We start from the raw sequence: 23,505 nt of genomic DNA, 5'->3' as shown, positions 1-23,505 counted from the left end.
TCAACCCACAGGATGCCATCGATGGCCGTCCATCGAAATGCAGCGCGATGCAGTGCAAATGCAGGCGCGTCTTGAAACGACCGACAGGCTTGAATACCGGACGAACAAGCGCAAGCGCGCCGCCGCAGCCAATCCGGATGATATGGGCGACCCGACCGTTTGGCAATGGCCGATCCCCCGGTCAGTGCCTTACGCCTTACCATGCTTGCCGGGGGGACGAATTGCTTGGTGATGCTTGACTGGTCGTGTTGACATGATTTTGTCGCGGGGAGGGATCATGGTCGGCAATGGTTGGTCACCGATGCTGGAAAACCAAGAGCCCCAGGACGATGTTAAGCGCTGAAAGCTGAGCGGGCCTGTTCCCCTGTAGGGGCCCACCAGAGAGCCGAGCAAGAGCCCAGGACGAAAAGGGACAAGTCTCTGGCGCCACGACGACATGCAGTCCCTGGTCGCACAAAAGTGGCCATTCGCGTCATCCAAAGAAGCGCCGTGAAGAAAAGCATGGATTGTTGAAAGTTCGTTTTCAGCAGGGGGGGGGGTGGTGGTTGATGGCCAGACTACCAATAGGTATTTTGATCGATTGAAAGTATATGGCTCTATTGTGAGGGGAAAGTTTGAAGCTGCAGCCGAACTGCCAGCGAGAACGGGTGCTCGGAAGATGAGCAATTCTGCCTCGTTCAACCGAATGTTCCTGCCTTGTCGGCCGCTTTGGTTGCCTGTTCCGAGGACAGAGAAGTCGAAATTGTTAAGAGGTAGTATGTCTGAATGGAGTCTCAATGCCCCTGGCACCGTATGACGGGAGGCGCCGCTGCAAGTTGTAGCGCATTGGTGGACACCGTGTAAGCTTATGGGGCTACACTACGCGAACCCCTTTTCAGCATGAAAATGAAGAGGAGGGGAAAAAGAGAAAAAGCCAACAATGTCTTCTCACCCTCAGGTTTTCCATTCCGATTCAAGTAACAAAGAAGCTATTCAATATGCGCAAACGCTATCTACAATCTCTAAACGTAATAGACGTCTCGGTCAGCCAAAACGATAAAAAAAGGACAATCCAACAAAAGAAGCCCAAATCGCACACTGATGCCCCAACCCCACGGCACTTTAAACAAAAAAAGGAGACACCAACACGATGCAGCATTCCCAAACCGGTACGCCCCGATTGACCAGACGGTAAACAACTCCAGCCCACTGACATCAAACCATGTCCCTATCCAGTCCTCACTCTACCACCATCGCCGCCCCATTATGATCAATATGACATGTCGATGTACTCTGGCGCTGTCTGCCAACCGTGCGGGTCCTCGCTATCCAAAAACCTGCAGTCGCTCCCCAGGCTGAGCTCACTAGAGCAAGAGTCCGGACCCGACTCGTCGACCGACTTTGTCAATCCCAGCTCCTTCGCCAACTTGGTCATGCCACGCGACCCTAGGTGGCCCGTGTGATCCCAACGGAACGTTCCCGACGCTACCGGAATGTCTTCCTCATCCACCACCTTCTCCGTGATTACGATCGCATTGCTGCTCTTTCCCTGGGCACAAGCCGTGCCCGCCGGTCCCACTTCGTCACCGCCCCAAGGTCGGCAAAGTGCCGATAACAGCGAGTGTGACAGCGCGGCCACGCGTTCCTTGGCATCCTTCGGCATCGTGAGAAGGTACTCCGGATCCGGCTCCTCAAGTTGTTCCGGTTCCACCATCGGCGTGTCCACACTGTTGTTGACTCTGGTAGCACCAGGGATAGGCGGGAAATCAGGAGGCATGGTGACCCAATCTTCCGTCCTCTGTCTCGTGGTTTGGTCGCCATTGCTCGGAAGAGCGGCTGCAAGGCTCTTAAAGATGGCGGAGAGTCGCACGTGGAAGCGAAGAGCCACCGGATCGATTCTTCCACAGAATTCAAGCGTGTCCAGGCACAGCTGCGCTAGTTTGAGGTCCGGAGCCCAGGAGCTGACCGGGAAGCCATGAAGTTGTTTCTGCGCTACCGAATGCATAATGACAACACACGAGGTATGTGCTTGGAAGCTGGTTTGAAATATGTCAGTCGACGCATTCAGCGATTCATACTGGATGGGAATATCGTCAGAACTTACATAACCAACCAGCAGCGTTGGAAGATACCACGTTCACCGTGCAGCAAAGCAAGCAGACGGGCTGAATGCTTGGCGGCAATCAGGCCCTGGGAAACGTGCTTAAGCAGCTTGCGGTCCTCCTCGGGGACGGACTCGCTAGCAACAATAACCTCCTTGCCATTGACAGTGGTCGTTTGGATGAGCCTGGCAGCAATCCAGCGATACAGAAGCTGCATAGCACCGAGATATAGCAAGTGAACATGATAGATAGACCTTCGGACTGTGTCATCAAGACTAGGGTTGGCAAGGTTGGCCAACTGCACGTCGACCGGGAGCTTCTCGTGCCACTTCTCGAGATATTCGTTGGCGACAACGGTAAGTCTGGGAAGATCCTGAAATTCGAATTGCATGCGGAGAATTTCGGCCTTGAGAAGCGATATCTTGGTCATCTCCCTCTGAACGGTCTCCGTCACATGAAGGGGATAATGAGGCTCAACTTCAGCAATGGGGACAAACTTCAAAAAGTCTGATCCAGCGCTGCCGGAGATGTACCCCAAAGTGGATGAAAGCCAGCTGGAGAAAAACATCAACGTCCTCCAGGTTTTCCTGTAGTCGATCATCTGGTCGGTCCTTTCGTCGCGGAGCAAAATGGTGGTATTCAAGCCAAATTGTCGAGACATGCTCATGCCGAGTTCCACCCAAGCAAGCGAAATAGTCGCCTTGTTCATAACGTTAAAGAATGCCAACATGGTGCAAACCTTGATGGCGTCGAGTGATGACTCCTCGAGAACATCCACGAAATATCGCCGGGCGACTTCATAAAAGATGTGTTCCGAGCCCTTCTCGAAGTCGTCGGGGTTGTACTGAATTCCAATGGCAGCGACTGAGCAAAGACAGCAAATCGCCATCTTCTGTGAATAGTTGGGTCGCCCATCGTAGCCAAAAACGGTGGTGAAGTACCGATCCATCTCCTGCTGGGAAAAGACATGAAAAAGTTTTCCGCTCGAGCTGTAGAAACTGTTAAGAGCCGCACGGGTGGCGTCCGCGTTGGGAATGACGAAACGAATCAAATAGGCCGAATGATCGACACGTAAGCGCGCGGTGGTGTTCCCGGAACCTGAGATAAGCTGCATGCTACCTTCAGACGACTCGTCCGAAGATGGAGAGCCAGATTGCAAAGCACGCTTGATGATGTCCGTTGATACAGTCGGGACAGCTGAAGGTGATGACAACGACTCGGAAAGTGACCCGCCCATGCTGGGCGACGACGAATCGTTGCGATGAAGTCCGGCGACAATGCGGTCGCCATTCTCGCTGGAAGCAGCCGACGAAAGCGAAACGATATCGTCGGCATTTCGAATACGTTGAAGCAATGCTTCAGCCTCTTCGGGTGACTTTTGCTGAAGGGCGGTCACCAACTTCTCTAACGCCTCCAGTCGTGATTTCATCGCCTCCTGGCGGGACTGGCCCTCCTCGCCTTCGTAGCCGCATGGCTTATTCTTGGTTTTGCAGCTAGTGCATCTGGGGCGAAGTCCATCGCACTACCCATCGCAAACATTACAAAACATCAGCGTCTCAAGATAGATAATTAGTTGAGGGAGTAAAACATACCTTGGCCTTGTATCGACGGCACGTATGACAAGCCTGAGTCACAGCTTTGACCCTCTTGGCATGCTTCTCTCCATTAACTCGGCCGGAGCCAGATGAAGTGCCTGATTTCGTCACCTTCAACGGCGCCGGCTGAATGGGCTTGTACTGCGTTGGTGGAGTCATCGGAACGGAGTTTTGTTGGTGATGTAATCCGGAGCCGCGGGACGGGACGGGAGCGGACGCGGCGCGGAGTCTCGGATATCGGAGAGGGACGCCGACGAGGTGGTTGGTGACGGAACTCTTGAGATTGTATGTACAGTGTAGGCCCGGCAATATGGGAACACAGCGGGTCCCGCTTTGTTTATTTGAGTGATCGGGTCGGGCGTCCAGGGATCAGGGTTCAAGCTTTTGTTGTTCGGCCGGTTCAGATTCGGAACCAGGATCGGTTTGCTGGGAACGAGGCACCCCGTCAATCCCGTAACAACGCTTGAGTTTCGCGGGTTTGGCTCGGGGCGGAGAACTGCGAAAAGCCTGGGGAAAAGCCTCAGTCGTGAAATCGGCGACGGACACGGGTAAAATAGCTGACGTCGGCGGCCGCTTGGCGCTTGTTGTCCGGCAGGCCTTTTTTGGGGGGAGGGGAAGGGGCCTTGCTCAATCTTTTCCCCGGTGGCGGCGGAGGATGTTGGGTTGTTGAAGGACGGGGAAGGTCACGAGAGGAATGACGAAGGATGAAGTTACTGCTTTGCAACTTTCGCTTGCGGCCGCCGCTTCGACGAAATGTAACAAGGTGTGCCGCGGCCGGGCCACCTGGGTATAATAGACTACGGTAAACGCACTTTTGGCCAGAATGTCCGTGCCAAGTCCAATCTGGCTGAACAAAATCGCAAGCGTGATAATCGGCTCTGCTGTCCGGGGTAGCATTCGAAATCTCGGGCACCACAGGATTCTGTCCCCAAGGCGGAGTGTGGCATGGGGACATGGCACACTGTGTACATCGCAGAGACGCTACAAGTATGCGGTACCTGTACAGGTGCTTTGCGATACAGACTCCCTGTTGTGTCTGTCCGAACTGCGGCTCGTTGGCAGAATTGCCAGCTCGCTCTGCTCGGCAGCTCGACCCAAGGCCAGGATCTGCCCCTTCATCAGGTGGGTTGGTGCCGAGATGCCCTGGATGTCCACGGTGACGGTGCCATCCGACGACGGTGCCCACATGCACAGTAGGTATCGCGTACGGCTCCCCTCCTTGAAGTGGCACCCGTTTCGCCGTCTACACTAACGTCCCTCTCGCCGGCCCCGTACGCTTCCCCTGGCCGGCGACCATTACATATTGTCCCCTCAACGGATCGATTCCGTTACGATCAGGAATGGAGCACAGGCTCCGCGACAGCCAATATTGCGATGCAGAGGAGCATGCAGGCCATGACTTGACTCTCAGAACACTCGGAACTTTGAATGCGAATTGTCGCTTATTGGACCGGGACTTGGCTGGATGAGGGGCGTTGAAAGGCGCGCCACAAGGTACCGAGCCGTTGGCATGAACTGATCTAGTCCAGTTCTTGGATTCAAAGTTCGGGTAGGTTGAAGCCGCCAATGGGGTGGAGCCGTAGGGAGACAGAGTGTAAACGGGTTGGACACCCGGCAGACCGATCCTTGTCCGGCATCGCGCACGTTGGACGCATTCTTCAGTGGACTCTTTTTCACATTCGGGTTTTTTTTTTTTTTCTTTTCTTCCTTCGAGGGTGTGTTCCAATGTATTTTTTCAGCTTCGAAGCTCGCCGACAACAAGCGATCCGCAAATCCAGGGCTGCCTTTTCGTCGAGCTGCAGTCAACTGGCCAAGGTCAGCGGAGACAACAAGAAAGAAGTTGGCGGTTGGCTGGCCGTGATTGGGCGTTGCTGGTGGTAGGAACGGGGACGGCAGGAGGACGAATGGAGACGCAGGGAGGGGAGCGATGGGGCGGATGGGGCGGATGGAGCTGATGGATAGGATGCGCAAAAACATGGGAAAGTTCCTGATCATTGCTGTCGCATCGCGTTCCCACTCTTGGGACCCGACACCAGGGTGCCCCCCTGGGGGTTTGATTCACCATCGCTAACATGGCCCACAATCGCTGCCGTGGGTCTGGTTTCTTGTTGGTTTCTGTCGTCGTTTCTTTGATGTCCAATTGGTGTCCAAACGGACAGTTGGTCGTGATTGTGATGGACGAGAACTATCATTAACGAGGTAGCAAAGGTCGACAAGTCGTGCGCGTGGAACAGACCGTTCTAGCCCTTGGTGCTGCGGGATCGAGTGAGGAGTCGAAGAAGGTTTCTGGCGTTTCTGGCGTCTGGACTCTGCCGAATATCGAATCTATCGAATATTGACGACGCGACTGTCAGGGTCTCGAACGAGTCGCACCTGGTGGAACACTAGAGGCGGCCATAGGGTCAAGTGATGGGGGGCATGGAGCGCCAAAGAAAGAGATTTAAGATGGTGGTCAGACAAACCGTCTGAATTAACGGACGATTTCTCCTGTGCGCGCTTGGCAAAATCTGCGAACCGGCAGTCGAACACAACGCACCGAATCGAACCGTCTTGAACTGAACAGACGGGAGGGGAAAAGGTCGTCAACCAGCCAGAGCACTCGAGCCAGTGGCAGCGAGAGAAGTTCCACTTTTGCTGTTTGGCGCTTGACACAGACGGACCAGTGGTGCATATTGCATCCTGGCAGCTGGCTGAAAAACGGCGAAGACCGATACTAAGTGCCATCCAAAAACCCCAACCCTGAGCAACGAGACGTCAAATTTGATCTCGGTTGGAAAGAGCCGTCCCGACGACACTCGGCTGCGAGATTACCACCACATTTTCTTAGGTTTTGGCAATGGCCTCAGCAAGCTCTTCGGTGTCGGAATTATTGTCAGGGGAAACGCCGGTTGAAAACGGGTGGGAAACGCTCAATATCCATGTGTCCCCTGCCCAATGGACCACAGTGCCTGAAGGTACGGATGGCGGCGAGAGGTACCCTACATGTCCCGTCCTGGGCAAAGAAAGAGCCTTCGCTTCTGCCGCAGACAGACGGGACTGAGGCAATTCATCGGGCCGTACTCGGATCTTGGCCACCGCGCTGGAGTAGGTACAACGTTGTGGGCGTGCCCGTACCCGACAGCAGTGCCCCGTTCATCCACCTTCCGTCCCTGATCTTCACGTCAAATGTGCAACCGTCCCGTTCTCCCCGCGCCAATCAAGATACCTAAAGAGGGTTCGAAGAACAAAAAAGCCATCTGCCGTTCAGACCTTGCGTCGCCATGATATCGAGAAAAAAAAACCAATTAATTCCGCTGAGAGTGACACATTGTCAACTCCGAGGTTTCCACTCGTCCACGCCTGATGAACACACAAAGTCGCGATCCCGGATGTGAATGGAGAACAGCGCTGAGGTTTGTCGACCCTGGAAAGGCCATAGGACATCTCCGTCCCCCCGCACTGATGAACAGACTCGCCGACTCGCCGTCAAGGAAACCCCTCCTCATCCCCGTTCTCGTGACCGCCAGAAGCCCCTCTTGCTTGGGGGTCTGGAGGACCTGTCACTACCCAGGGCCCAACAACCATCCAGGCTCTTCATCTACTTTCTCCTACCGTTGTTGACAAGGATGGAAGGTTCAAGACATGCAGTAGGCAAGGTAGGATACAGTACCCCAGAGAGAGAGGTTTATTAGTCATAACAGTCATGAACTTTTGACGCTCGTTTTAGCGTCAAACCGGAACAGCAATCATCGGCGCCTTGATGGGCAGTTCGTCTGTAGCTTCCGACTCGCCGACTGTCCAAACTCGACAACTCGCAGTGCCACAAAGGGCGGACGGATTTTCCGCGCCCGCCGCGAGCCAGAGCGTCGCAGTCACAGTCAGCGGATTCCGTTATTGCCAGTCCAGTCTCAGTCTGCATAATCGTCATTGACTCGTCACCAATCCCGCGTCGGCAGCCTGTAGTGTGCTATACGACCATATTATACTAGCTTCACGATCAGGAAACCCAACAACGGTACTTGCTCACTAGACTGATCCAGTAGCCAGAGGTACCAACTCATGAGGAAGTAAGGACTCATACGGTGTGTGCTGTACGTATTCCCGCAGCTCACCAAGCATGACGGTACTTAGTGTCCCGCTCAGCCGAGAAAAACGGTGTGACGAGATTGCTTGGGACCTTGTGAAGCAGACTGCGGTGCCAGCAGCCGGAGGTTGGGACTTGGGGGAGAACTGGTTCTGAATGGTGGCAATGGGTCATGCAGGTCCGCCGATAGTTTCGGGTTGCTGGCGGCCAACGCAGTTCCAGAAGTTGGGTTGTTGGTGTCAGCGTCTCGGCTTGGGGCCTGGTGGCACACACACGCGATCCAATAGCGCGGGATATGCAAGTCTCTATTGCCAACTCAAAGGGACTAACTGACAAGTGTCGTTTTATATGAACCGAAACTTCATGATCTTTGTAGATGATAGTCCGTGGTATGAAACTCCATAGAGGCCCAGACACAGACAACAACAAACGACAGATCAGCAATTTCTGGTTTCTCTGAGCGAGAGAGAAAAGACACGACGAGAAGAAACGTTCGGCCAGTGGTCGCGCGCCCCCTACACAGTAGCTGTGATCAGTTTCTCAAAGGGGTCGAAAGCCGAAAACCCACAATGTCCTCTCCTCAAGGTCCACGAGTCCACCCAAGATACCAACTGCCCCTGTCTGTACCAGTCGACGCCCGTTGTTGAACCGAAACCGACCAGCGAATTGAAAATGTTACCTACCTTATCTTTTGCAAAGTATTACCTAGGAGAAATGAGTCATGAACTTCAAGACTTAAAAGCTGGATGGAAAACTCTTCATTCGATCTTTGACGATGAAATAGCCGAGGCAAGACGTGCTGCGCTGTCTGAGAGCTCTGGATGGTGACATGTGTGACCTTACTGCCAAATTCACATCATCGTCCCATTATCGACAATCCTTTGTCTGAGACAACGACTCGGAAAGCGCTTTTACTGCCCGATCGTAAATCTCCCCGAGGCAACTTGGGGTTGACCTTGGACGCAAAAAGCTGGGGAGGGAAAGGGGAGCGTCCATCCTACGTGCCATATGGGTGGATAAGGGGAGAAAATTTATCTCAGTGAGACATTGAACGGCACTTAACCGAGAAATGAGCTTGTTAGCGAGCCGGGCAATAGTCGGTGGCAGCTCGGGTTTGATCAAGCCTGGGAGGGCCGCCGTTGCAATCCCCCTTTCCGGTGCATAGAGTGATAGGATGATCGCATGAGTGTGACAAGATGCAGAACAACAGGGCGAGATCTTTGAGCAAGGTCTCAGAGAAGATGCAAAAGTACACTCCATCAGCATTGGCTTGTAAAAATGCCGAAAGACATTGCCAAGTGGTGGCTGGCCAAGGGCGTTGCTTCAGCTCATGCCTCTTATAGGGGTTCCAAGGAGTTTGATCTGCCCAAAAAGAAAAGAAGAATCATATAATATAGTAACGCTTTCCATGCAGTTGTTTTGAATCACAAGATTACTTCATTGTACAATGTCAAATCATAACGAGACGGCTACACATACGGAAGGCCCGGGATCTCCGGGTCTTCACCTTCTTTTCCAGATCATCACCACCTTGCCCCTTGCGGGCTTCCCGGCACGGACTTCAACTCGCACTTTTGGAAAGCGCCGACGACAACTGCAGGCGAATGTCATGAATGATACCCCAGTGGGCCTTACTACTGCCGGTTATTGCCGGGACTTCCCAGCGACATCCAAGAGCCCCTATCCCTACCCTTGCTAAGCTTAACCCGACGGCGGCAACAGCTTCCAGTTCCGCGCGCTCCCGTCCAGACCTCCTCGCTTCTCCCTGTCTCTCGCCCTTGGTTCCTTGCCCACCACCGTCTCAAGACCACCAGACCTACCCACTGTAGCCCAAGCACTCCGTATGGTCAAGATGAAGGAAGGAAAGAGTCCCTCACCTCGCCCATCAGAGGACTAGGCATGTTCTTTTCCGAGACTACGACTCCGGAGTGCCTTATTTGGTGCTACGAAGGCCGCGTGCCCTAGCGAGCAGCGCCGCGCCCACAGCAGCAGCAGCCACAGCCGTCGACGTGGCAAACGAGAGCTGTAGTCCTTCGTAATAGACCTCGCGAGCCTTGAGCTGGATATCGGGAGGAAGGTCTTTGATAGCCGAGACCGAGTGACGGATTTCATCGATGACCTAAACTTGTGTGAGCTTCGACCAGAAAATAACAAACGCAGCCGAAAACCCCCTGAGCTGTTATGGACCAAGACATATACTTAGGGTCCGGCCCTGGCCCTGTGAGCGGGGAGGGCCGGGACCACAACAGGACTCGGGGAAATAAGAGCAAGAGAAAAAGCCACAAAAGAAAAGGGATGTTACTCTCCATTTATCTGGTATCTCGCCCAAAGCGCCGGGAAGCCGGACGCTGAGCGTGGTTTGCACAATGGCAGAGGTGATGGCGACGCCGTAGACAGTGCCGAGAGACCGGATAAGGTAAACGGTTGAGGCGGTGACGGCGTGGTCTAGCCATGTGTATTGGCTAGTTAGTCGATGGCAACGAAGGATCATAAGGATGTACTGAACACAATACTGGAGGTCAAACGTACCGGAATGGTCGAACGTGGCCAGCGAAGTGAAGAGAATGCCTGGATACACGATACCTTGGCCCAGGTTGGCGGGGAAGATGTAGACGAGATACTTCCACCTGGAGTCCTCAAAGGCTAGGGAAGTAACCAAGGCGTTGCCAAAGACCATCAGGGCGGTTCCAATACGAACGAGAGTGATGAGCTTCCCCCAGCGAGACATGACCACTCCGGCAATGAGGCCACCGATGGGAGTGGCCAGCGACGGAATGGCAAGTCGGGCGCCGGCGGTGGTGGCCGAGTCAAGAAGGACGACTTGGAAGAACAGAGGAAGGTTGAAGAGGTACTGGAGGCACGCATTCGTCAGTCAGCTGATCGTCATGATGAGAAGGAGGGAAAGCAGGAACGACCCGAAACAGCAAAACTGAACTCGAAGCAGGAGCATCTCCAAGAACTTGAAGGAGCAGTTCCAAGCAGGAGCAACTAGAAGCATGAAGAGCTTGAAGCAAGGGCAACTGAACTCGGGGCAGAACAGGATGGAGCAACTCACAGCATAAGCGCTCAACCCAGCACAAACATTCGCAAACTGCGTCAGCAGCGGCAGGCTTCCCTTCAACAACCTTAACGGAATAACCGGAATCGCCCTGGTCTTCGCCTCGACGACCAAGAACAACACCAGCATCGCCGTGCTGCCCACCAACGACGCCACAACCCACGGGCTACTCCAGGGCAATTCATTGCCTCCGAGGCTCAGCCCAACCAGCTGGATTGAAATGGCCGTCACCAGCAAAAAGGCCCCGGTAAAGTCCACCTTTCTCCAGATGAGTCCCCAAGTCCTCTCCTCTCCACCCATGACTCCATTGACGGGATTCTTAATAACCACCCACCCAACAGCCAGGGCAAACGCCGACACGGGCACCTGCAACAGGAAACACCAACGCCATCCAATCCCATCCGCGACACTCCCGCCGAAACTCGCTCCGCAAATGGCGCCGAACCCGAACATACCGTTTTGCAGCGCCTGGTACATCCCGCGCCTGCGGAAGGGAATCATGTCCGAATTGACGATGGTAGCCATAGTCATAAGCCCACCGCCGCCAAAGCCCGTGAGGCCGCGGGCGACGATGACCCAGATCATGCCATTTTCGGCGGAAGACTTGACGAGGCCGCACCAGAGACAGCCGAGGGCGAAGGTGATGGTGCTGATAAAGAAACAGACGCGGCGGCCGAAAATGTCGGACACGCGCCCGTAGAGCGGCTGGAAGGCGGTGCTGGTGACCAGGTAGGCGGTGGTCAGCCACGAGGCGGTGTTGGCGGCGCCGAACTCAGAAGAGATGATGGCGTAGGTGGCGGCGGTGATGGTGCCGTCGAAGCCGTAGAGGAAGACGTTGGACATGAGGGCGATTTGGATGAAGATGAAGTAAGGCGGAGGGGTCCAGCCATCATCGTCGAGGGAGGAGTGGTGGCCGGGGGTTTGAGATGAGGAGGAGCTGGAGCTGGCGCTGGCGGTGCGCGTGAGAAGGTGTTGGTTCTCGTCGGCTACGGCAAAGGCGTCATGCTCAGGGTCATCGACTACACCGGGCGGAACGGTAGTGTTGGTGAGATGGCGGTCGGGTTTGACGACCTGACGGTCCTGGACGGTTGGGTACGTCATTGTTATCTTCAGAGGCTGAAAAAAAAGGGTGATTGGTTCGATTGTGTTCAGATGCAATTTAGGTTAAGTATGGCAAGAAGATCAGAGGAACTACCAGTGTCGGGGTTGACAGTCATTTAAAATATCTTCATTGCAGATCCGATGTCGCGACCTCAACGATCGCGCGAATTGACCCTCTTGGCACATAAACTGCATAGATGCATATTACCCACACTGCGCAGATCCTTCACGAATGGCCGAACGAATGACGGAGGCTTTGAAGATGTCGAACCAAGTTCAGTTTAATGATTTCACGCCGTCGAAGTTTGACGGTGTCTTGTTGGTCATAAATCAAGGATCAAGGCCACGGAATGAATTGCGCAATCGATGTCAAGATGATGTGCTCAGGCAATACCAGACAGAGTATCGGAGCTCCCGCTACCACCTACGGACGTTAACACCAACCAACAGATGCGGTTCAACGAAGAGCAGTGTGTGTTATTAATAATTGAATTATGCCTAAGTAAGGGCTCATGCTAATAGACAAAGAGAGATCCTTCAAGATCTCCGAATAATATCGTTATGGTAAAATGCACAAAAACCCCCAAATGAGCGCCGTTTTCTCTACATATCTACCTTGTTGCCAAAGGCCCACCGCCGCCCGAACAAGATTGGAAGAAAAACTAATGATCTCTTTCTTTCTACCAAAAGAACAAAATGATGGAGGAACGCTAAAACAAAACAAAAAATGGTATCTATCAAGCTCTTAACTAAAAAAGCGACAACATTAACATGAACAACTTCAACTTCCTTGGGTAAGGTACTTAAAGCTTCTTGCAAAGCCTGGTACCATACTCAATCTGCTCCCACTTCTCCGTGCCGGGGGTAGAGACCGAGTAGAAAACACCACTGGGATCCCACTTCTGCCTGAGCTTGAGGAGCTTAGCGTAGTTGGTGCCCCAGAAGGCCGTCTGCCAGTTCGGCTGGAAGGGATCCGCCTCGTTAATGTAGGCGGCGCCGTTGGGACCAGCAGCGCGGAGACCGCCATCGACGATGTCTGTCAGGACACGCTGGGCGGCCTCCTTCTCGGCGATGGGGGCGTTGCCCGAGAGGGGCAAGATGGTGATGAGCTTGTCACTGACGTTGCGGAAGCGAGGATTGACGGCGCTGTCGGCCCACTGGCTCTGGGGCAGACCGTGACCGCCGTTCCACATGTGGCCGACGAGGAAGGCGCCGTTGTTGAGCACGTTCTTGAAGGCATCGATGATGCCGGCGTTGTTGTTGGCCACATCGGTCTTGCCGAAGGTCCAGCCGCCGGTCAGGGCCGAGTTACCGGCCACCTCGGTCTCGAACAGGGCGTTGTACAGCTCGTAGAAGGTGCTGTAGGTCGTGGTGGTCTTGTCGAAGGTGAGACCCATGGCGTTCCAGTCGTCGAAAAGGGGCCTGAGGACGGCCTCGAGCTGGGCAGCGGTCTTGTTGACGCCAACGACGGGCTGAACGCGGAATGTCATGCCCGGGTAGATTTCGTAATAAACGTACAAGCCGTTGTCGACGAAGTGGTTAGAGTAGCCGTGGAACTTGGCGATGGCGTCCCACCAGAGGGTCTCGTTGTTGTTGACGTTGACGGGGCCTAGGGCGAAGGTGGTGCCGGAGCTGGAGTAATCGTTAAAGGTCTTGTAAGTGGCCTGGACGATGACGCCGAAGGCAGAAGGACCACCGCCCCTGAGGGCCCAGAAAAGATCGGGGTTGATCTTGGCGTTGGCGGTTCGCAGAACACCATCAGCTGTGATGACCTTGAACTCGAGAGCGGTATCGGCGAGAAAGCCGTAGAGGTTGGTCAGAGGACCGTGGCCACCACCCTGGACGAGACCACCAGCAACACCGACAGTCTGTAATATCGAAATTAGCACTTGCACTGGTATACAACGTTTATAATGGGCTTCAACTTACAGCGCACTCGCCGGTAACCATGATCTTGGGAGGGCTCAGCGAGTGAAGCTTGCTGAGAGCCTCAAAAGCCTGAACACCGGCACCCACGGTAATGGCAGAGCCAGTGTAGTCACAGGCACCCCTGTAGCTGTTGGTAAGGCTGATGTCCTTGAAGCCATGAGTGTTGATGACGAGGGCACCCCAGCCGACGGATCTGCCAAGGAAGTCATGGCCAGTGTTACGAATGATCAAGCGGAGGTTGTTGTTCTTGGCGAAGAGAACACCAGCCTGGATATGGGCGATGGTCTTAGCCTTGATGTACAGGGTAGGGAAGTAGCCACCAGTGCAAGAATCAGTAGGGTTGGTGGTAGGCCTGCAGGTGTCGTTGGTGAAGTATGTCCAAAGGCCAGCAGTGGGAAGATCGATCCTGGTGTCGTTGTCAGTTGATATCCTCCTTGCCTCACAGATAGGAACACACTTACTGCCACTGCTCGCTGGCATAGTTCGCCTGAACTTCGGCGCACTGAGCCGCATTGTATGTGCTGATGTTGCCGAGAAGGCCCTGGAAGGTGTTGTAGCAAGACGCAGCCGGAGGAATGCTGACTTGCAAGTTGCCTCCAACAGTCGCGTTCAGCAACTTCCACTGGAGAGTGCTGGGCCAGCATAGATCACCAGGATGGCACTTGCAAGCATAGTTGGCTCCATTCCACCTCTTGTAGGTCCAGTCGAAGATGGACGCGACACCGAAAGTCCTTGCGGAGGCCCCTTCACCAATGTCACCGGTGGTCTCATTCCATGTGCTAGTGTTGGTAGGTGCAGCAGCCGCTTGCTGGGTGAGCAGCAGGGCGCTGGAGACGAAACTGGCGATAGTGGCCCTCATTGTGGTCGTTGATGTCGGAATCCGGAACCAGAACCAAGGGAAACGAAGTGGGACGAGGTGAAGATCTTCATTGTGGGCGGCGCGGGAGGGCTTTAATATGAGGAGGCGAGCAAGACGAGATCCAAGATGGGAATGGTTCGTGGTCGCCGACTGGACGGTAGCAATGTCGCCAATGTGGTACGCTCTAGCTGTGAACGTCGATGTCCCTGATTCGCCAAGCCCTTGCCCTGGCATTATATCCTGCGAGCTACTGCAGCCATGATGAGGCGATGTGACCGGATGACATGGCAACAATCTCCAAAATAGATTAAATCCTTATACTTTTCCAGATAGGAAGAACAAGGCCGAGCTTCTGGAATTGGACCGACCCAGAAGCAGACCAGAAGCAGGCGAGAGCAGACGAGAAGCGTAGACTAGACGAGCGCTAGACGCACACTTGGCCGATTATACTGATGGATGATTCCTTGGACGGGTTCTGGACGCCGCTCGCTTCGACATCGCTTGCGGAGAAGAGGGGATATTGGAGATGTCCGCGCCGGTGAGGAGCGCCGGTCAGCTCGCTTGATACTCAAGGATAGATTTTACAGTCGGCTATATGCACCCTGGCGGCTGTTGTCAGTGTCTGCCCGTCTGTCAAGGTGTTCAGCCGTCGTCGTTTGAGCGAGTGCGAGCAAAGCGACATGGAGACCACTAGCAAGAAGGCACCGAGAAAGGAAAGGAAATCATTCAGGCTGGGGCGCCAAGTACGAGGCGATGTAACTCTTATCAGGTAGAATAAGCTCTTGGCCTCTGGACTGGAGATCGGGGATGTCTTCGTCTAGGGAGGGTTGGCCGAGATCGAGGGGCGCCAGGGGGTTCTTGGGAGGCTCATCAGGGTTGTCAAGCGTGTGTCATTTCGTGTATGGCGCTATCCATCGAGTGTGCCATCGTCGCCATGGGCACAGTTTGATGTCAGAAGCAAAAATAACAGCGATAGCTCAATGCATTATTGACTTGATCGGTTCGGTAATTCAGCCTCTACACACGTGTATCGAATCGAGGTCGATGGTCGTATGCAATTTGTATTGCTTTTCTGGTGTGTGGCGCCTTCTAGAACAGAGAGTCGGAGTGACAAGTCAGTCTCGTCGTTGGAGCAAAGTTGAGGCTGTTGAATACCAGGAAAATCATTGAATTCGGATGACAATGATCACTCAGCGGAAGACGGGAAGTGGACGCGAGGAGGAGGAGGAACGGATGAAAAGTGGACTGAATTGCTCTCTCTCTCCATCTGGGTCAGGTCAGTGTGCATGGAAGTGCCCGTTAAAGACAAAATGTCTCCAATGTCTCCATTGCGTCTGCCCTGACATGGACCCCCTCATCTCCCAGACTCCAGTTTACGGGGGCTACAGTGCCACGTTCTGCTAAGAGACCGGCGCCTTCCAAGGGGCTTCGGAGGCTGGGGCTCCACGGGGTTTCGAGGGACCGCGGGGTAAAATGCCGACTCTGGCTGAATCCGTTCCCGTCTCCAGTGGGCGAGCGGGCCATAGCGGGGCTCGTTTAGGGGCCCGGTGCCTGCCTTGTGGTTCCCGGAAGCGAACCGAGGGAGCCTCAGGGGACTCACAATTTGGACACCCGACCCGCTCCGTTTAACACACAGACCTTCCAGTAAATTATCCTTGGCCTTCCCCGGTCGGTTGCAATCTTCCACCTTTTCACTTCCATGTTGTTGTCATCACTCATCACCCTCTCACTTCCACCACCAGCCTCCCCCAAAGTCACATCACAACTGCCGCCTTGCCGACCCTCGAAAGCCCAGAGATTATACCCAATCGGCAAACTACCAATTCGCGGACTATTTGCCATCTAGAATAGTGCTATCTATCCCACGTCCATTCTGATTATGGCCTGCTCGGGATAGACCCCTATCCCAGTCCCCTCGTGGGCAACGCCTCTCCCGTCGTACGTTCCCTCCACGAGGTGTGCCGAAGACCATCACTTTGGTTGACTTGGGAGGTCCATGATGGCATGACGGGCTGGGAGCTGGGCCGTGTTGTTGGATATCGGAGCACGACAGCCGGGCCATCGGGGTGTACAATTCACCCGCCCACAAAGCAAGGACACCGCCATGCTCTGGTACGCAGCAATTTCCCGTCCCACGTGGCTGGGCCGCAGATACCACAGTGTGGGAGACGCATGGCAGGTCATTTTCTGGAAATACGGCTCCGATGGTGCCGATTGCTGGAAGGGAGACAATCTTCTGGTGAAAGAATGAGACAGGACAACAGAGTGATGGAATATTCCGTTGCCTATCGACTCCTATCTGTCCAACATCAAGAACCTTTATCGATAAGAATTCCCTCTTTGCTGGGTCTCCCGTCCGCTCTGAGTCTCGTCTCGATACTGACCGGCCCGAAGACCGATCAGGGCCCTGGCTTGGCCACATCCAGCACAGTACGTAAAGACCAATGGCAGACTTTGCCAGTGAGCCGAGGTCACCTCAACCATCGATCGTGGAAAACCCGCCTTCGAAGCCCAAATCACGACTCCAAAGTATTATTCCAAATACTGCCCACCGTCACTCGGGACCTCCAGCCCTCTCTGCCTCCAGCCAGGACATGATACTTGATCTTCTTCACTTCGCCTCGCAACATTAGGAAACCATTATCCTCAAAGTTCGCCACCACATCGTTGTCCTTTGGCCCAGCACTCAGCCATGTCCACACGCTCACCCCCGCCTCCACGATAAAGCTGTGATACAGCTTCATATCCGTCTCTTAACCCCGGGTCGACAAGGGCAGCCTTTCCAAGCGGCGTTGGAGTCCAAGAGTTGACATGCGTGAATGTCTTGGTGGCATTCATATTCACTGGTGTTCCCCTTGCTGTGACCGTTGCCACGTTGTGCAACACCTTCCATCTCCCTTCGTACTCGACTCCAGCCCAAGTCGGCGCTTGCCAGATATCCTCGAGCTGCCAGTACAAGCAGCCCAGTTGACACTCTGGTTTTCCAACACCGACTCGGTAGAACTGGATCTGAGACTTATAAAAGTCTGCTTGGAACACTTGCGTTGACCATATCCACGCTGAGAAATTACCGATCGCATCAGTCTTGTTAGGTATCGGATAGTACATCTCAACCGCCATCGTCATCTCCCGCATGCCGTTCGAGCCATGGTTAAAATCTGACGTGTTCAGGCTCCCGGAAGGATAGTGGTGATTTCGCAGCGTAATGGTTGTGCTGTTGAAGCACAGCTCGTCCGCTGGTAGTACTCTCTGTCACGACGCCAGGCTTGGCATGCTGTGGAAGCCAAACTCGTTCGAGAACCGGCCTACCGGATACGCGCTAATGTTGAATGCCTGGCTGGTCTTGTAATTATAATAATCAGTGCTACCATGGACTTCGCCAGGTCCTTTGTTTTGATATCGTTGTTTGATGAGAATCGGCTCGCTGAAGTTGATGCTGAGATACCCATTATTGGTGCTGCTTGGCATATAAGTAATGCCGTGGCTGTTGTCGTAGACAGCTGGCAGCAGAGTGTCGATGAAGAGTGTTTCGTACTCGGCCTTATACCTTTCGTACTGTTCTGGAGCTGAGTAGTTCACGAGATACAGCTCAAGATTTTCCAGCTCGTTCCCTCCAGCCCAAAGGGCAAGAGACGGATGATGGTTGAACCTTCGGACCTGGTACTCGGCCTCCTCCCGAACATCATCCAGGAACTCAATGTCCACTGGATACAACGAGTCGCCAAACTCAAACTCACTCCACAAAAATATCCCAAGCTCATCAGCTATGTCGTACATGAAGTCAGGGGCATAGGCACCACTCGACCACAGGCGGAGCATGTTTTGGTTCCCAGACACGACGGCATCGAAGAGTTGCTTGAACCGAGCCGGAGTAACCCGTGGCCAAAAAGCGTCTGGTGGGATGAAGTTGCTCCCTTTGGCGTAAAATGGGTGGCCATTGACCTCAAAGTGCCCTATACGGACACATGTCAGCTTCTCTCTCAATCTCTGCGGGTGAAAGGGATTTTGCTCGCTCACAATGACTTCTGTTAGCAACCCCACTCCGCATCTCCTCCGTAACCGCACTCATATTCATCACAATAGTTCTGAACCCAGTTCTCTTTCTCACCTCCGCCAGTATCTCCCCAGCAGCATCAACAACCGTTATCTCCACATCATAGAGATTTTGTTCCCCCAATCTATTCGGCCACCACAACTTATACCCCCTACCATCCAACACCACACTCCCCTCAATCTTTTCACCAATATCAGACACACTCACATTCACCAAGGCCCCCTCACTTACAATCCTCCTCTTCCCATCAGGTTCCGTCTCCGTCTCAACAACTCGATACCTCATCCCCGCCCCAGCCGGCACTTTTCCAATTACATCCAAATTGGCTTTAAACATCCAATCCCTCTCCTGGTCGGGAGGTAGATTCGGCAGCTGTCCTTCAAGATAAATATCTCACAACGAGTTGCGGACATGAATCTCTTCTGCTTTTTGAAGTTGCACAACCCAAGCCTTCTGCCATACCCCCGTAGGCATAAACGCCGGACCCCAGTCCCAGCCGAAATCACTCTGTTCCTTGCGAACGAAGTGGCGGTTGGGAAACTCGAATTGGATTTGGACGTGGGCTGGCCAGATGGATTGGCTGGGACGGGAGGCGATGGATTCCGCCGTTACGGGGACAGAGGGGAAGTGGATGCGGAGCTCGGGGCCTGGTTCTGGTCTTGACCCTGGGTTAGAGTGGGAGCTGGCGTTGGGGGCGGTATTGGGAAAGCATGATGGGGGTTCGTTGAGGATGGAAGTGATATTGAACAGATACTGGCGGAATTGGTTGGTGGTGTAGGCTACGGGCTGGCCGCAGAGGGGGATGTTGGCGAAGGTATCAAGGCCGTTGAAAAGGAGGCAAGAGTGGGTGTTTGGGGTTGTGTTGTTATTGAGTAGGTAGGACGGGATGTGAATCAGTGAAATGCATGAGCGACCGTAAGGGGAAGAAAGGGAAGAGAATGAGATGGATTGCTAACAGTCCTGCCAGACTCGCCGTGTACACCCAGACCTCTCTCCTCGGATTTCCTGGGCGTTTGGGGCACCATAATGCTGCCGGCTTTACGGTATCATGTTATCATGAGCGAACGAGGCAACACAACTGTATTATGCATCTAACACGCGCTGGCAACTAAACGACAAGTTCTGCAATATCCTCGACCTTCCGTCCAACACCACGAGCGGTGGTCCTATCACGCCGGCTCGCATCTCCAGAGCCAGGGGTAAGACGGAAAGCCACCGAGTGCTATGGCCGCCGAAACTGCCACCCGCCGCCCCTGTTGTTTCCAGAGTGTCTGCCGGTCGTTCGTACCACCGCCCGAAAATCATGAAATCCGCCTTCCTACCTCTAGGCGCTCGGTAGCTCCAGTTCCACGATCCACGGAACCATTTCCCTTGCGTCCGGGTCTTCATCCTCCGGGCCCATCTCTAGAGCCGCGTTGACAAACAAGGTTTGCTGTCCCGGTACCAGCGGCTACTTGTCATCCTTGCAATGGCTTGTTCTTTTGAACCCGTTCCTGAAAAGCTGTTCCTTCCGGTTCTGTCTGTCCTTAACATCATCCTCCCCTTCGAATTTCCGGGGCTTGTAGTTGGCGACGCTGTCAATGAGTTTTGAAGCGCCATTATCGATCTCTGTCAGGTGCGAGGGTGCGGTGATGGTGGTTGTTGTCCCTTCTTTTCCACGCCAGGTAACGAGCTTGGCTCCCCATCCTTCATGGATGTGGCCGAAACAATGGAGGCGAGGGCGAGCCTTTGCGATGGCGGCAAACAGCTGGTCGCAGCCGCCCCGCTTCATGGAGGCCGTTCGGTCAAGTACGCTCTTTGGTGGCTCGTGTGTGATGGCGACGTCGACCCTTTTGTTGTCCGGCGGCAAAACAGAGAAGTTATGGTCGTCGTTGAGTTTAAATTGGAAGCCCATGCTTGCTTCGGGAGAAGGCGTGAAGGGGCTTGCGTACACTGTCAAGGCCGCTCCGTTTTGTAGGCGGAAGTTGTGGATGCCCTCATCCAGGAAGGTGATACCTTGCTCCTCTGAAAACAGCTGGCGAGCCTGGCCAACATCGCCATATTCTTTCCTCACGAGTTCGGGGCCAATATCCAGTCTGGTGATGGCTTCCGCGGTTAGCCGCTGGTAGGCGGACTCGTCGAGGGACCAGTCGTGGTTGCCTGCGATGATGAGCTTCAAGGGGGCGTCGATAGACTTGAGAACCTCAAGGGAGGAGCAATATTCTTCCAGTTTTGACTCGTCGGTAATGCCCCCGCAGTGGATGGCGACGTCGACTGATACCTTCGGCATAATGTGATCTTTGCCATGAGTGTCGGAAAGAATAAGGAAGGATATCGTGATAGTGTTTGTGGAATCCATTTTGGATAATTCTAGATAGAAAGAGCTTGGTTGCCAATGGATTCGTGATATTTGTTGAAAAGGAGAAGAAGTAAAAGACGTATAACAAGTGTCGGTTGTGTGGCTTCTTAAATAGTTTCCATGAGGTCAGGTAACATATTTCTCTGATGCAGAGCAAGCTTGGACATCAGCAAGAACTTCTCTTTTTCGATTCGACTCATTTGCCGCAGCCTACCTCTACGGTGAAATGCCTGTTGCATGCGACAAAGCTGCATTACCGAGGGAAAATGCCTGTGCAAGTCCAAACGCCGCATGCTCGGACAGTCAGGTCGGTCCATAAGAAAGGGGACGGTAGACGGCTCTTAGTTCAATTGAGACCATGGAACGTACATTTTGTTCTCTCCCAAGTCATCTAGGATTCTCTCATGTAAAGTAAATCCCACCATCAACAGCATAAGTCTGACCAGTAATATAATCCGCCCCCTCGCTCGCCAAAAATCCAACCAAACCCGCCACATCCTCTGGCGTAGAGTGCCTCTTCAACGGTACCAACGCGTCCGTAAACTTTTTGATTGTCCGGGCCTTGGCTCCTTCCCCTTCCGCCGCTTCCACATCCTCCATCTCCTTCTCCCCCTTTCCTGCCTTTCTCATCATCTCCTCAACCCTCACAAACCCCTCCGCAATCGTATCCCACATCCCCGTCTCCACCACGCCTGGCGCATACGCATTCGCTGTGATCCCTTCCCCCGCCAACTCCGCCGCGAAACTTTGCGTCAACCCTCTCACAGCAAACTTGCTTGTGGCGTACGGTCCCAACAACGGCTGCCCCCTCAGACCAGCCACGCTCGACGCGCCGATTAGTTTTCCCGATGTGCCTTGCTTGATGAATTGCTCGGCTGCGGCGCGGTAGCAGTTGAAGACGCCGATTACGTTCGTTTCGAGAATGTGGAGGAAGTCGTTGGGGTTGACGGAAAGAAGGGGTGCGGCGGCGACGATGCCTGCGTTTGCGATCATACACGACAAAGAGCCGTATACTGATAAGTGCGAGGAGAGAAGGGCGGAGACAGAGGTGGGGGTGGTGATGTCCGCGTGGAAGGGATGGGCGGAGTGGCCGAGGGATTGGAGGTCGTTACAGAGGGTTGTTAGGGCGTCATCGGACGATGAGGAGGAGGAAAGATCGTTGAGTGTAAGAACGTAGCCGTCGGCGGCGAGACGGTGGGCAGTTGCGCGGCCTATTCCACGCGCGGCACCGGTGATGATGGCTGATTTGATGGGTGCTTTGGGCTTGGGAGGTTGTTGAGTCGAGAGAAAGCGCCGCCGGAGGAATGTTGCTCGGAGGGGCTTGGAGATAGGATGGAGAGGGATGGATAGGTGTCGGAGGGTTGACATTGTGCCTTTCAGATGGAGGTATTTCCAAGAGTGAAAGTCTCTGCAGAAGCTAACGGTGTTTGAGTTCCAGGTTCGTGGTCGAGCGACGTCCTATATGGATTCATTTTTCCCCGGAGCGACGCAACGGGAATGCGATATGGCGTGAGCTTGCCCTCAGACCCCTCAGCTAATTTCCGGTCGTCCTACAAAATTCGTGCTGGGGAGATATACCCGAGTGTCTCAGATCTACATCTGTGGCTGGCGTGGTTCATCGCGTGATCGGGATCGGCGGTGTAACACTAGCAAAACCGAAAAGATTGTCCATTTACGGTACTACGACATCCAGCGGCCGCTGACTATTCTACCGAAGAGTTGGACGTCGTATGGTTCTTTACTCTGTTGGATCAGCAAAGGTTCACACAGGAACAAAAGCCTCTGGTAACCGTTGGCTGTGACAGATTGGGAATAGCCTCAGCTGGGTTAAAATCCATTTCAGCTACTCGCATACGCCTCAAAACCGCCACGTACAAGAGGCACTTGACCCTTTCGGGAGATTACACAAACCTCAGCTTCTCAACGAGTCCCCCGTCAATCAATACGTCGCGGTGGCTTGAGTTGAATAAGGACAAGCCATTCACAAATCGCTTGGAGGCCGCTACGCAGTGGCCGGTCTTGTTACTTCACTCAGTTTACAACAACGATTGGTTGGTATTCTGGGTATTCTACCCGCCAACTACACAGGGAGCTTGCACATCAGCGGTGCTGTCCTGCATGTCACAGGGCCACTGTTCATCGGGACCATCAGCATTTTATGCCCCACTGGTCTCAAGCATCACAATGCGCAAGCACTTCAACTCATTATTGTACGTCCATGGAGACTTGTTCTAATCTTTTTCTATTACATGGATCTACATACGGGCGAGTGGCTACCTATCTACACCAACGTCCGCGACAAAGAATATATGACGTTCTAGTAGCCTGAAATGTCTTCCATCTTCACGACTCTGAAGGTGCATGGAAAAAATCGTCTCTGCCGGAGCCTTAAGAGCATGACTTGGGCCGTCGATCTCAAACCAACAC

General features: G+C 53.8%; 7 protein-coding genes across 7 annotated transcripts; all 7 read right to left on the bottom strand.

Annotated features, from left to right (window-relative positions):
- Nucleotides 1-874: 874 nt before the first annotated feature.
- SMAC4_03173 (uncharacterized protein) lies at nt 875-4,524 on the bottom strand. Its single transcript, XM_003349537.2, has 3 exons — nt 3,674-4,524; nt 2,084-3,603; nt 875-2,015 (listed from the first exon to the last, which is right to left on the bottom strand). Exons 1-3 carry the CDS (start codon nt 3,833-3,835, stop codon nt 1,250-1,252), a joined length of 2,448 nt encoding a protein of 815 aa, XP_003349585.1. The 5' UTR covers nt 3,836-4,524; the 3' UTR covers nt 875-1,249.
- Nucleotides 4,525-9,672: 5,148 nt separating this feature from the next.
- On the bottom strand, nt 9,673-12,003 carry SMAC4_03172 (uncharacterized protein; the record flags this gene model as incomplete). Its single annotated transcript, XM_003349536.2, has 4 exons — nt 10,795-12,003; nt 10,269-10,590; nt 10,042-10,184; nt 9,673-9,858 (listed from the first exon to the last, which is right to left on the bottom strand). Exons 1-4 carry the CDS (start codon nt 11,896-11,898, stop codon nt 9,673-9,675), a joined length of 1,755 nt encoding a protein of 584 aa, XP_003349584.1. The 5' UTR covers nt 11,899-12,003.
- A 368-nt stretch (nt 12,004-12,371) lies between these two features.
- SMAC4_03171 (uncharacterized protein) lies at nt 12,372-15,292 on the bottom strand. The gene is made up of 3 exons (XM_003349535.2): nt 14,289-15,292; nt 13,828-14,233; nt 12,372-13,766 (listed from the first exon to the last, which is right to left on the bottom strand). The coding sequence occupies exons 1-3, from the start codon at nt 14,918-14,920 to the stop codon at nt 12,702-12,704; spliced, it is 2,103 nt and encodes a 700-aa protein (XP_003349583.2). The 5' UTR covers nt 14,921-15,292; the 3' UTR covers nt 12,372-12,701.
- Nucleotides 15,293-16,540: 1,248 nt separating this feature from the next.
- SMAC4_03170 (uncharacterized protein) lies at nt 16,541-18,812 on the bottom strand. Its single transcript, XM_003349534.3, has 3 exons — nt 18,704-18,812; nt 17,996-18,639; nt 16,541-17,935 (listed from the first exon to the last, which is right to left on the bottom strand). The coding sequence occupies exons 1-3, from the start codon at nt 18,759-18,761 to the stop codon at nt 17,333-17,335; spliced, it is 1,305 nt and encodes a 434-aa protein (XP_003349582.2). The 5' UTR covers nt 18,762-18,812; the 3' UTR covers nt 16,541-17,332.
- Nucleotides 18,813-19,133: 321 nt separating this feature from the next.
- On the bottom strand, nt 19,134-19,765 carry SMAC4_03169 (uncharacterized protein; the record flags this gene model as incomplete). Its single annotated transcript, XM_003349533.1, has 2 exons — nt 19,134-19,526; nt 19,697-19,765. The coding sequence occupies 2 exons, from the start codon at nt 19,763-19,765 to the stop codon at nt 19,134-19,136; spliced, it is 462 nt and encodes a 153-aa protein (XP_003349581.1).
- Nucleotides 19,766-20,190: 425 nt separating this feature from the next.
- On the bottom strand, nt 20,191-21,078 carry SMAC4_03168 (uncharacterized protein; the record flags this gene model as incomplete). The annotated part of the gene is made up of 1 exon (XM_003349532.1): nt 20,191-21,078. One exon carries the CDS (start codon nt 21,076-21,078, stop codon nt 20,191-20,193), a length of 888 nt encoding a protein of 295 aa, XP_003349580.1.
- Nucleotides 21,079-21,480: 402 nt separating this feature from the next.
- Nucleotides 21,481-22,446, bottom strand: SMAC4_03167 (uncharacterized protein; the record flags this gene model as incomplete). The annotated part of the gene is made up of 1 exon (XM_003349531.1): nt 21,481-22,446. One exon carries the CDS (start codon nt 22,444-22,446, stop codon nt 21,481-21,483), a length of 966 nt encoding a protein of 321 aa, XP_003349579.1.
- Between the last annotated feature and the right edge of the window lie 1,059 nt (nt 22,447-23,505).

This window comes from Sordaria macrospora, chromosome 2, assembly GCF_033870435.1.
Source record: "Sordaria macrospora chromosome 2, complete sequence".
In the NCBI taxonomy this organism is placed as follows: Eukaryota; Fungi; Ascomycota; class Sordariomycetes; order Sordariales; family Sordariaceae; genus Sordaria; species Sordaria macrospora.
The sequence above is the reverse complement of the archived record's forward strand: the minus strand, read 5'-3'. Positions and strand labels throughout refer to the sequence as shown.

Excerpts from the sequence above, each read along its gene's own strand:
- SMAC4_03173 (XM_003349537.2), bottom strand. The coding sequence starts at position 3,835 with ATGACTCCACCAACGCAGTACAAGCCCATTCAGCCGGCGCCGTTGAAG. Across the intron at positions 3,604-3,673 it reads GCCGTCGATACAAGGCCAAG|TGCGATGGACTTCGCCCCAG; the intron begins GTATGTTTTACT and ends TGCGATGGGTAG. Across the intron at positions 2,016-2,083 it reads CAACGCTGCTGGTTGGTTAT|CTTCCAAGCACATACCTCGT; the intron begins GTAAGTTCTGAC and ends ATTTCAAACCAG.
- SMAC4_03171 (XM_003349535.2), bottom strand. The coding sequence starts at position 14,920 with ATGCCAGGGCAAGGGCTTGGCGAATCAGGGACATCGACGTTCACAGCT. Across the intron at positions 14,234-14,288 it reads TATGCCAGCGAGCAGTGGCA|GATCGATCTTCCCACTGCTG; the intron begins GTAAGTGTGTTC and ends CAACGACACCAG. Across the intron at positions 13,767-13,827 it reads TGGTTACCGGCGAGTGCGCT|ACTGTCGGTGTTGCTGGTGG; the intron begins GTAAGTTGAAGC and ends TCGATATTACAG.
- SMAC4_03170 (XM_003349534.3), bottom strand. The coding sequence starts at position 18,761 with ATGAATATGAGTGCGGTTACGGAGGAGATGCGGAGTGGGGTTGCTAAC. Across the intron at positions 18,640-18,703 it reads GGTTGCTAACAGAAGTCATT|GGCACTTTGAGGTCAATGGC; the intron begins GTGAGCGAGCAA and ends GTGTCCGTATAG. Across the intron at positions 17,936-17,995 it reads TCAACATTAGCGCGTATCCG|AGAGTACTACCAGCGGACGA; the intron begins GTAGGCCGGTTC and ends GCGTCGTGACAG.